The following is a 12263-nucleotide window of genomic DNA, read 5'->3' as shown; positions in this document are numbered from 1 at the left end:
GGGGGAGCTGGGGGTGTTGACGACCGACAGGAAGCTCTGGCGTGGGCTGGTCCATGAAGTCACGAAGAGTCGGAAGCGACTACACGAATAAACAACAACAAGAAGGTAAGGAATAGATGGTCCTTCAGTAATTCTGTAGTAGTTTTCTCCAAAACTGTCCCACAGAGAAAGATTTCCAATATGGGACCCAGCATCTTATGTTGCACCAACAATCTCATTTGCACCAACAATCTCATTTGTCCTACAACAGGTTTGTAGTCAAGGAGAGAATCAACCTATTCAATACTACAGGATTGGAGAAACATATGGACCTGCCAGTGGTACTGAACTGCAACCTCCCTCAGCCCTGATTATATGGCCCCTCTCACCAAAGCAACTCTGAGTGGCAAACAGAATTTAAACCTAAAGCAATATAAATGACTATAAACATATGATCAAAGAAAAAGAGAAATGGCAGCCGAGAATAAACTCTTAAAATAATAGGAAACACCCAGGCCTTACTAAGTTCCTGATCTTCCTGCCTGGACAAATAGCCATGTCTTAAGTACAACCTGGGCAGCAAGGTCAGGGCCAATCTGATAAATGAAATCTGAGTCCAAAGCAGGAATGTAATTTGAGTAAGCATATCAGAACTGGCCCTCTAGTTCTCTGGAACATAAAGGCAGAGAAGGGAGAGGGGCATTCAGACTTGCAAGGTTCTGTTACTGTAAACTTATAATAAAGGTATTAGTATTCGTTATTAGTATTCATGATTTTGGTTTCCTGGTCTGGAACTACCTTGAAGCGCTCACACTTGGGCAGATTCTCATGGTTTCTCCTTTCTCTGGCCAGTGATTTCAGCCATAATGTCCCTGCTTCTTCAGGGATGTCTTCAGTTCAACATGCCCTCACTGGAAGCCCATAGGCATAATGTAGCCTTTAAGGACAGAAGGTTTGGCTGATCCTCATTTCTTAATTACTTTGGAATTAATTATTTATTGCTCTTTAAATATTGAGACCCTCCAGAAGAACAAATTTCATGGCATTCACTAGGTAAGTTTCCTTCAATCCTTTAAGAATTTTTTTTTTTCAGAATTAACAGCAAAAGGGTGACTAGAGTGGTGATTTTAGAAAGTTATAAACAGACTATGGGTCGATCTGAAATTAAATATAAGAATCCTTCCCATGGGAAACTATTAATGTTTTTGTATTCGGAAGAAAACAATATGGTAAGATGGGACTTTGAAGGTTGGACACTAGAGGGCACCAGAAGGAAATAAAGATTATAATTAAAGGGAAGAATGCTTAAACTCAATCTTTACAGAACGGAGCAAAATATTTTAACAATGGATGCACTGAGAGATATTTGTGAACTATGGACTCAGAAGTTAATTTTAAAGATCTCTGTCCACTGATAGACTAAATGATGTTACAGAAGAGGAATAAGTTTTACTGGACAAGACTGAAATTGACTCAAATGTGGACTTTAAAATGACAGGCTACAAGGAGGATATGGAAAAAGATGAAATAATGGATATACAGATGAAACCAGCCGATGTTTTGGTAACTAAAAAGGACGTACAAGTAATAGACCAGAAGAGTGTCTTGGATAACTTTTCTATATTGGATTTACAAAAGGGATTTGTTAATGTTGCCAGCGATTTTGTGAGAAGAGACAAAGAGAAAATACCAAGTGTCTGGACATTATTTGAAGGGACTAAAGATTAAGATTTTTGGGAGCAGATACAAATATATGGTCGGTTTATTTGATCAAGGTTAAAATAGATAGATTGCTATTTCTGGTAATTTTAATGGATTTTTTTCTGCCCAGGACTGGATGATGATGTTTTAAGGTTCTGTTTATAGTTAAGAGTTATATGAGAGTTTGTTGTGTTTTAAATTTATCTGATTAAGGTTAAAACAGTTATGTTGTTATCTCTGGTAACTTTTATTGGATTTTTACTGACTAGATTTGAAGGATAAGGTTTGGGGGATTTGTTTAACAATAGAAAATGAGATATAAACATAAAAGGAAGGAATTCAAGTGGGTCTATTAGATCCAGTTTATAATAGATAGTTTGTTATTTCTGCTAACCCTTAATGGACTTTTGCTGATTAGGACGGAGGATGAGGTTTTAAAGATTTGTTTATAGAGAATGTGGGAATATGGGATGAAGAGATTGTTGTATTTTAAGAGATGGTGACAAGTTAAAGTTGTTTATACTTGCTGGGACAAAGGGGGAAGTTCCTTCCTTCCTTCCTTCCTTCCTTCCTTCCTTCCTTCCTTCCTTCCTTCCTTCCTTCCTTCCTTCCTTCCTCTTTTCTTTTTCATACCTTGTATTAGTTTTATCTGTACAATGTAATCTTTAATAAAATTATTATAAAAAAATTAGTTGAGTTTCAGAAGGCAGCAAGGAAGAATTATGAACCATTAAATACTGAACAGAATGTAGTGACCACTAAGAATGAAGGAATGGACTAGCCCTAGGAATGGAAGATATAAAGACATAGATATATTCAGGAAACAAATATTAAACAACAAATATTAAGCTCACAAAAACATCACCTATTTTCCCAGAATAAAAATAACCTGGAAATAAGTTTAGTCTGGAATGAAAAAAATATTATTGCATAGCTTATAGTTTCAGAATATACACGAATCTTAATTTCATTTCTGAGATACGGGACATTTGGCATACAGTACTCAAAAGTACTAGGCTGTACTTTTTTTTTTTTGGCTAGGCTGCAAAAAAAATGTATCAAGGTATTTAGCATGAACTACATTGCATTAAACAAAGCTCGATTGGGTGTTTCTTTTCTTGTCAGCAAGTAGAGATGCTAATTTATTTAAATCTGTTTCCCCACATCACCAAATTTGATAGCAAATGAGGCGGGGGCACCAAAGGGCACACCAACGTTCTGTATGGTTTTGGTTAAGTCTCTGCTCTGAACCCAGCTGGTAATGCACATCCATGTAGGGGGTCAAAAAAGTCAAAATGGCAGCCATGACAGCAAAGCCCTGACCCTTTTGACACTCCTTGTGCATAAAAGGAGTGGGGCTTCGATTGTACAGTTGCAGCTTTCTTTGATTTTCCCCCTGCAGCTACCGTGGTTTATTCATTATGGAACTGTGAACTGTGAATTTTTTTTTGGAACTGAGAACTACAGTTAGGAAAGCAATGAGACAAAGTGGGTGGTTTTGTGACACAAGGATGGGGACTGAATGTTATTTGGGGAAAATAGAGTGTTTATCTGAATTTATTTTAGGCTCATTCAAAACTTTTTATGCATTTCCCATCCTCAGGACTGTAAACTGAAATTTGATGGCTCAGTTGGGGGAGGGCTCCTGAGATTCCAAGAAGTTCAGGGACAGCAAATAACCACTCCTTCAATAATGATTGAAACATGGTTTGTCTTAATGCATGAATGCTCTTCCTTTACGACCTCTATCATTTCTGTTAAGGCAGTGATGCAAATACTGCCACAATGCTGGCACTCAACTTTAATCTTTCATCAGAAGGAAAGCAGAAGTGAGGAAAAAAAGGATGACAAGCAGGTGGTGACCTCTGAGTTCCCTGTAAAATTCCATGAAAAAGGCAGGAGGATGCTCAATAAAAGCCTTGACAGAAAACCTTATGCGTCGCTAGGTTTTAGATGGAGCAATAATGTGTGAAAATGAACAGCTATCAGGTAAGCAGAAAGCAAGGAAGCAACCCTGCCTTCAGACAGGAGCATCCAGAGTGGGGTTGTCAAAAAAGTCAAAATGGTGGCCATGGCTGTGCAAAAGGTGGGAATTGCATTGTTGCAGTTACTGTCTTTGAGTTTTTGATCCCCACCCCCACCCCCACCCCATGGATGTCCTTTCCTCCAAACCCTTTTATTGTTCAGAAAGTGATTCCATTTGAGTATATCCTTTGCTAGCCTCATTTCAGCAAATCAGCCTCTGCTTTCTGAACCAGATGTTGCAACCCTCCTGTGGTCATGGTTTCTTTCCCAGTGTACTGGCCCAAACTTGACTTTGCTTCCATCTATGACTTCCTATTCTGCTGCCTGATCAGATGTGGCCTTAGTTGGTAGCTGACTAGCTCCATAATAGAAAACAGACAGCATTTTCAAGCACACACCCAATTGTGTGGCTGCATCTTCTATTCAACTGAATAGCAGGAATGGTACCGAACAGATGCACTGGGAATGTCAACTGATTCTCATTGGTCTGACTCATGGTTGTCAGGAACATGTGAACAGGAGCTAGACTTTTACTTTTTAATCAGCTGCAAGAAACAGGGAAGCCAGAGGGTGCAACTTTGTTTCTATGGGAACTAGACAAGAAAGAGCCATTTCAGACAAATGTTTTGTTTGCACAGGGACAATTCTTACATCTCCTAGTGCTTAGCTGGCCCCCTGCTGTCTTATCTTTATTACTTTGCAATCAAAGTCAGTTGGGGCTGGGGGGGGTTGTTTCTAAGAGGGACAATTACCATTTTAATATAGTAGGACTTTGCCAGGATATAACAGAATTTCTTGCTTTCACATGACCCTCTCACCAGATGCTTTTGCCCAGGATGCCCCCGACTTTTTTTTCCCCAAGGGACAAGGATCTAAGGACTACTTCATTAGCTTTTAGAAGCAAATTATTTCTGTTAGGCACCTCTTCCTGCTGTTGCGATGACAGCTGACACACTGACTCAGTTGTGAACTGTTTGGAGAGTCATTAAAAAGCTGAGCAGACTGACAGACTTTTCCATGGGACTCTTTTGTGCTCCTCTGTGGTCCCTGGATTCTCAGGTGGACATCACAAAAAGGACACTGGTGCAGTATTTAAGGTACTGCAATATGTGGATGACAGGGCTACCCTTGGAGAACACTGGGAAGCTTGAGTTGGTGTAAGAATGCAGCAGCTAGGCTCTTATAGGCTGAAAGATCCATATTGGTTGTTGGTGATTTGCTGGTCTCAATTCAAGGTGCTGGTTTTAATGGTTAAAGACCAAAAGTCTCCCTGCTCCAGTATGCACTTACCTGATTTTGCCACGGTAACAGCAATGAAGAAAAATCCTCTTATTTTTAGCAAGGGACATTTTAAAAATAATTCTGATAATGGAAATCTGAAAGCAAATAGTGGGCAGGAAAGCTTGAGAATACACTGAATACAACAGTCAAGCTTTGAATGGTTTATGTGCAGATGTGACTGGAGGAATTTAGACACTTCCCCTCTCCATTGCAGGTTGTGGGCTGGCACTGAAATGGCAGGAATAAAACAGTCTTGCAATGCTAATGATTGCTTTCACTGCAAGTGTAAGATAGGTGGAGAGAACAGAATGCAGGGTAGTGGAGTATTATATTCAGTGGCAGATTGGATGACAATGCTACAAACGAGTTAATTACAGAGCCTTGCAATATAATCCATTGTTAATCTTACCAGGCAGCAGCAATGCTGAGATCAATTTTAATTCCCAATAAAATCACTTGTTCCTCCCTCTCCACTGTGGCAAAGCAAATGCTCCCTAGATATCCCGTTAGGCCAAAGTGAGTGTAGCCAAAAGCCTTGAGCTGTAATTCCTTGCATGCAGATTGACTGCATTTATAAATCCCCAATCTCTCTCTCTCTCATCTCATCACCACCACCACCACCACCACATTCAGAGCAAAAAAGTTGAAGCTTTTTTTCCTTTTGTCGCACTCTTTCCTCACTCTCTCAGATAAATACATAGCTGTCAAGGAGATACACTACAACATTTTGTTTGTGAGGCTCTACTTCCTGCATTCCATTTTAAGAAAGTGACTAAAGGCAGACTTTGTGGTTTTAGTATCAAGCCAGTCTTTCTGCTAACCCTCACTTGACATTTTGTGTGTCTATGTGTAGTTATTTTGACTTCCTGTGCAATTACAGTTCCTAAGTCCTAATAGTACAGACTTTTGCAAGGGCTAACACCAGACTGGAACTTGAAGGATGTCCTGCTCAGACTGAGCATACTTGCTTTTGTTGAGTTCTTGAAACAATATAGAAATGGCTTTCCACAGCCTGATGCCTTCCAGATACGCTGGACTACTGTTCCCATAAATGCAACTGCTTAACACCAATCCTAAAAATTGCTCCATGAGATTCTACTGAGCTATTGGGCTCATTCAAGGTGTTGATTTAAGTTTATAAAGCCCTCAATGTATGTAAAAGGGGACTGATCTTACTAACAGCCAACATGTGGCTTGACATCTGTTAGGAAGGTTCTGCTGCTTGTAGATGACCCTCAGGTTTTCTTGGTAGTGGCACCCCTTCTAACTCAGTTGTATGGTAACACAGCTGGACCACTTATTGATATTTGAGGGTTTTTTATTTAATTTTAAATATAAATTTAGGATTTTTTGAGAGTTTTATTTTTCTGTTTTTTAATTTATTTTTAAATGCTGCCTTGGAGCTCTGCTGGGAAAAAAAAAGCCCACAAGTCTTAAAAATAAACCAACAGGTCTGCCAACAAACCAAATTAACTATGCATTTCCAGTTATTCATTGTAATTTCATCACTCCTCTTTCAGCAGATCTCTCTAGTGATGACAGCACCAGAAACTACATACAGCAATGTATTCTTTCTATTTCTGCACATGAGAGACATCATGTGGCCACCACGGTCATTACAATTTCCTGGTTTAGATGTGCTGTACAGTTAGCTATGAACTCCAGAGCTACTACATTGCCTTGTTTATCCCTATTACAAGAACTCTTAAAATGATCCCTCTATCATCTCTCCAAACGGATGGCCTTCTTGAAAAGCTCAGATGAACAGATAGGTTATACTTCCAAAAGCCCTTCAACAGTCCTTTCCCCATTGGTTGATTTGGATATATATTTTGGGCACATCCTCTCTGTACCTCCAGGTCAATAGCTGGGATTTTAAGGACTTGTTCTTGTCCCTTCTGTAAAAGGGCATCCTATTTACCCTGAATTCAGTAACATTTATTTCTGAATCAAGTTGCATAGGGTTATACTGTTATCCACAGGCACAGGAGATCTGTGCATATTAATGAAAGATAGATCTTTAAAAAAAAAAAAAAAAATCCTGTCCTCAAAGCACTCCAGCCTGTTCTACATAAGCTGGTGGAAAAGCACAATACAGAAGACCTGCTGAAAAGGAATTGGAGTGGCTTCTACAAAGAAAGCCATGCCTAATGAACATGTAGACTGAATAATTTAAGTAGATTAAAAAAACACACAATCTGTTCATGTCCAGTTCTTAGAGACTGCCTGGACAAGTCCTTGCAGTTTTCTTGGCAAGTTTTTCAGAAGTGGTTTGCCATTGCCTTCTTCCTAGGGCTGAGAGAAAGTGAATGGCCCAAGGTCACCCAGCTGGCTTTGTGCCTAAGGCAGGACTAGAACTCAGAGTTTCCCGGTTTCTAGCCTGATGCATTAACCACTACACCAAACGGGCTCTCAGTTAAGTAAATGCTATAACATAAATGTAAAATTTCCTAATTCATGGGTTCAGCGAGACCTGGACCACTGATTGCAAATGCGCTAGTTCTGCATGTAAATGGACCCAGCCAGGCAGCCAGCTTCCACCTGCATCTGGAAATGAGTAGTGAGGTAACCAAATCACTGAAGGGCACCCATTCATGAAGGTAAAATCCAAAACTGACTATGAAGAAGAAACCTAGAACTGCAAGGTAGACGTTTAGAAGAAAAATCCTATTTTCACTTAGACATTATACCTAGGGACAACCTGGAAGTCTTCAGGTGTTTTAGACCATTTGCATAAGCCTTCATTAGCATTAACACTGGGGGGTGGGCATTTTAATTCTAAACATCTGGAAGATATTGGGTTGCTCATTTCTGTATTCTAGTAGCTATGATTGCATCAGAAACAAGCACATTGACAACATGTTCAATATACTGTTCAGAATATTCCAACAGCCACAGCATCTAATGGAACCTAAATTGTCAGAGGCAGCACCTCAGAATGCCAACACTTAACACTGGGCTTTATATAGCTGATTTACCACTGTGCGAAATAGGATACTAGACTAGTTTCCTGACTGAATACCTCAGAGCTTTTCATTCTTTTATAGGAAACAATACTTACATAGCTACACTATAAAGTTAAAGCAGAAACAGTGTAAGAAATGATTGGGTTAGTATAATATTTGTTTCAAGCAATATTATCTCATTCTTTACCAAAATAATGTATCCTGAGCAGTATCAGGTACTGCATCAACTAAATATGGGCATTGACAACATACTCAAATAGCAAATTGGAAATGACATTATTAAAATTTGCACTACACTTTAGGATTCAGTTGGAAGGTGGTGGTCCAGAAAAAGAAACTCTAATAGTGGTGGAAGCAAGATTTTGAGCTTTTCTGGCAATAATAGCACTTGCAAACAGAATGCAAACCCACTCTAAGAATGGGTGACAGGACAGCCTTTACAACAGGCAGGAGGTATGTTCCTTTCCAGTGTCTATGTATAAAAGCTGGCTGCATGCATACTACTAAGACAAGCATCCCAATGCATCCACTGGTAGAATAAACAGTAGCTACTGAATTGGATGAATTATGAAGTAGACAACGGAAACTTTAGTTAATCGTTTTGAAATCCTAAACCTTTACAATGAATTCAAAATTAAGGTAAGTGCAATATATGCCACTGACAAATAGAAACAAGTTATGGCAGGTGACAAATTTATTAGAAAACCTATAGCATCACTGGAAGGTTTGTATTGCAGAGTACCTTCAGCACAGAAATTATGAACATGGTCAAATCTCATTCAGCAAGTCTGCAAATTCTAAGTGTATATATTTATTATCTTGAAACATCCTTTTTATTCTTTACTTTTGGCCTGACTCTTCAGAACAATATAAAAATGGGTAATTTTTATGCATTAAAAAATTCAGTTAGCTTAAAAAGATTTAAACAGGAAAGGTAACAGGACAGATGGATACTCACCTGAAATTTTAAATTGCCCTGAAATGTGGTTTATTGCTTCGACAAAATGGAGAATCAGTACTCGTTACAGCCACTGTTGAACAATTGTTGTAATTATATCTCTATACAGAATACTGTTCTTTTTTTAAAATAGAAGTCAGTCATTTTATGCTATACTACAGCAATGCAGGATTAATATAACATCTTTACAAGGTTTCATGGAGAATTACACATAGATGAAAAACGTCTGAAACATTCAGTATTCTGTATTACCATTCTGGATTGAACTTTAAATGGGTGCATCCAAATGAAATAAAATACTATAATTCAACTCACTGCATTCTAAATGAAGTTCTTTGCCAGACCATATATCTAATATACGATAATTAAGCTCCTGTCAAATTTTAATAAGGCATTGATACAGTCAGCAGAAAAGATTATATCATCTTATGATTTGATTTATACAAATCACACCCAGTTTAGTAGGGACCAGTAGAGGAGATAACAGTTTGAAAAAAGGCAGATGATTACAGCCAATTCATGTAGTTGTATACACCCTAAATATTGCTTAGTATCACCTGCAATGGAGGATCAGCAAACCTTCTTAAAGAGTTTTAATCATCATAATTACACTGAATGTCTGAAGCTCTGTCAAAAGCTTAGAAAACAGAAGTTTAGATAAAGGTACAGGGATCGGATTTATGCACTCAGCATAACAGCCAAGATTTAAGCCTTTTACAATCCCTGTCTAAACTCCAAAGCAATGTGACTAAAATATTTTTAGATATGAAGCTGTGCAAGAAAGCATATAAACCTGTACAGATTTACAGAACTATTTCCAAATGGAAATTGTGAGCTATCTTGTCGCTGTCAGGCAATCTTCCCTCCCCCCCTTTTCAACAGCTTTTTGTCTCTAAGGGCAGAATTTTCTGTATAGGATGCACTTGATGACAAAGGAAGACTGGACCAGCAGCAAGGCTTTAAGGAAGTTTAGGCCACTGAATGCACCTGACAAAACTGAGTCACTATTAGATTTAGAGATCAATCCTTGAATCTCCCTGAAATTTTTTACCATTCCCATAATTCCCAGCCTGCATAACCAGTGTTAAAATCTGGACAGCATCCAGTTGGAGACGACCAATCTAAAACATAAGTCCTGACTGGGCATGTTGTACCTTCTCACTTTTACACTTTTGCAAACTATGCTGATAGTGTTTTGTTTATGATCAATAGTATCAGTCATTGGACAACACCTACAAGAAAGTTTAATTATTGGAATTCAAGAATTCTCTCGCTCTTGATTATTTTTTGCTGATCTGGCCCAGTTATTTTGCCACAGGAATTTCTGTCACACTAGAAATGTCTGAATACATGTTTTTGCTTCAGAATAAATTATTATAAGGTAGATGCAAAATTTCTATCAATTTCATCAAGAAGTTTTCTCTGTACCAGCTCCACTGAAATGAATGGGAGTTGAGAGCAAACTTTTCAAGTAAATTTTTAAAATTATAATCTGTACTAGAAAAAAAACAAGATGAGGATAAAATGCTCAACCTGCTTAGCAAAGGAAAAAAAAGGAAAATTTGTAGCATTTCCCCACAATTTTAATTATCACAATTAAGTAATTTAAATTGATTTCAGACTTAAATAATAATAAATAGGTGCAAGAAAAAATGAATGATTTGGGGAAAAAATTAAATTATGTCATGAAAATTATTCTTTAAAAACACAGGAATAATGTTCATACCCATAAACCCAAACCTTCATAATCTTAAAAACAACAGTGAACTGTGAAACTTGCATTTACTGAGTATTTAGTATTTTTGAGGGCTTTCACCTTGGCCTTTCCAATTTTAGCACCAAAATTAACCCCAAAGAGGTACTGGTACAGCTCTGATGCTATAAATGAATTGTTTACATATAATACTTTTATATTATAATTATACACACATACTGTACATTCACACATCCACACAACAGGAGGAATATCCAAATGTATACATGGTGTGTTTTAGATTGTTCGCCAAGACTCAGAGCAATGGAAATAAAGCAGAAGGGAATATTTTACATAGGCAACTTTAATGCTGTAGTGCACTTATAAAAAAAGTCCAACTTCTCTCCCAGCTCAGCAGCTTGTCTGAACTGTTTGTTTTAATATCATGATCCAGAAGATGCAGAAGTTATTGCCCTAAGTATTCTATACATTACCATTGGTGTTCTCAGAACAAAACAAAACAAAACCACTTGAAATTGCTACTTAATTTACAAACTCGATCGCTCTTCTCATTACAGCTTTAATTCATTGGCAATTTTGGAAGCAATGTTTTTAAAAGCTATGGATGTTCCCGATATCCGTTTAAAGCGAACTCCATTCAGGGACAGTCTGGGTAGCTTACACACCTCCATCTCCCATTGCACGAGGTTTTCTGCATGGCCATCCCCATGGACACAGAAAAGCAAGAAACGTTCCCTCTGTTCATAGTCACAATTATTGGCATCCAGGACCTTGCGAATTTCCCTCATCATATCATTAGGATCCATTGAACTGGTAGTTTTCATGCTCCAAGTAAATCGTAGTGAACGGGGTTTGGCTTCTTTGTTGTCATCCTTCTGATCAACAGCCACGTTACGACTGAAATGAAATCAAGGTTCAGTATTCACGGATGAACCAATTTCCCTGGAAATTGCTCTTTTAGTAAAAGCCATTGTCTTTTGATGCATGCATTATTAAAAAGGTTCTTCTATCAGTTGCTACTGTTCCCAGTATGATTAAAAGCTTAGGTTAGTGTTTAGCAACACATGAATTAGACACAGTCCTATAATGCTCAAGCTAAAGAGGGCCACAGTTACCCCCTCCAGAAAGCAGATGCCGGGTGGGGGGGGGGGGAGCTGCAAATGAAAGAGTGCTATGGCGTTGCATATCACTACTTTACTGCGACTTCTCTGGTCCAAATCTTTCTCCCTTATTGGTCATATTCCATCCTCACAGGATACCAAACACACAGGCTTGCCTATGTCAAATTTTATAGATTATATTGAAGCACATTTACAATATTGGGAATTGGGGTTTTTAAGGAACAATTTACATGCCCCCCACTATTAAGACTTTTGAGGGAGGAGGAGAGCACAATAAATTGGTGCTGCACCTAGAGCATGTGCAAAAATCCTGTTAGAAAGGACTCCTTGAACCTTTATAATTGCTAGAAGATCAAGACTTCAGATCTTTAAAGATTTTCCTTATTTTTAAAGAAAATATGTTTTAAAATGTCTTATTTTCTTTAAAAATAAAGATTATAATTTTTCATGTTTTGTATTAGTAAGTATGGGTGAAAACTACCATTTATGTTTTGTTCCAGGAAAAATGCAAACTTAAC

At 38.0% G+C, this 12263-nt stretch overlaps 1 protein-coding gene across 4 annotated transcripts in view; it reads right to left on the bottom strand.

Annotated features, from left to right (window-relative positions):
• Positions 1–8628: 8628 nt before the first annotated feature.
• Positions 8629–12263, bottom strand: part of MARK3 (microtubule affinity regulating kinase 3) — a 73863-nt gene continuing 70228 nt past the window's right edge. For all 4 annotated transcript variants that reach the window (XM_063290395.1, XM_063290397.1, XM_063290396.1 and 1 more), the window contains one exon: positions 8629–11521. In XM_063290395.1, the coding sequence (XP_063146465.1) occupies positions 11176–11521 (346 nt within the window). In that variant the 3' untranslated portion in view covers positions 8629–11175. The remainder of the gene's footprint in view (positions 11522–12263) is intronic.

Source organism: Candoia aspera, chromosome 1 (genome assembly GCF_035149785.1).
Source record: "Candoia aspera isolate rCanAsp1 chromosome 1, rCanAsp1.hap2, whole genome shotgun sequence".
NCBI lineage: Eukaryota > Metazoa > Chordata > Lepidosauria > Squamata > Boidae > Candoia > Candoia aspera.
The sequence above is the reverse complement of the archived record's forward strand: the minus strand, read 5'-3'. Positions and strand labels throughout refer to the sequence as shown.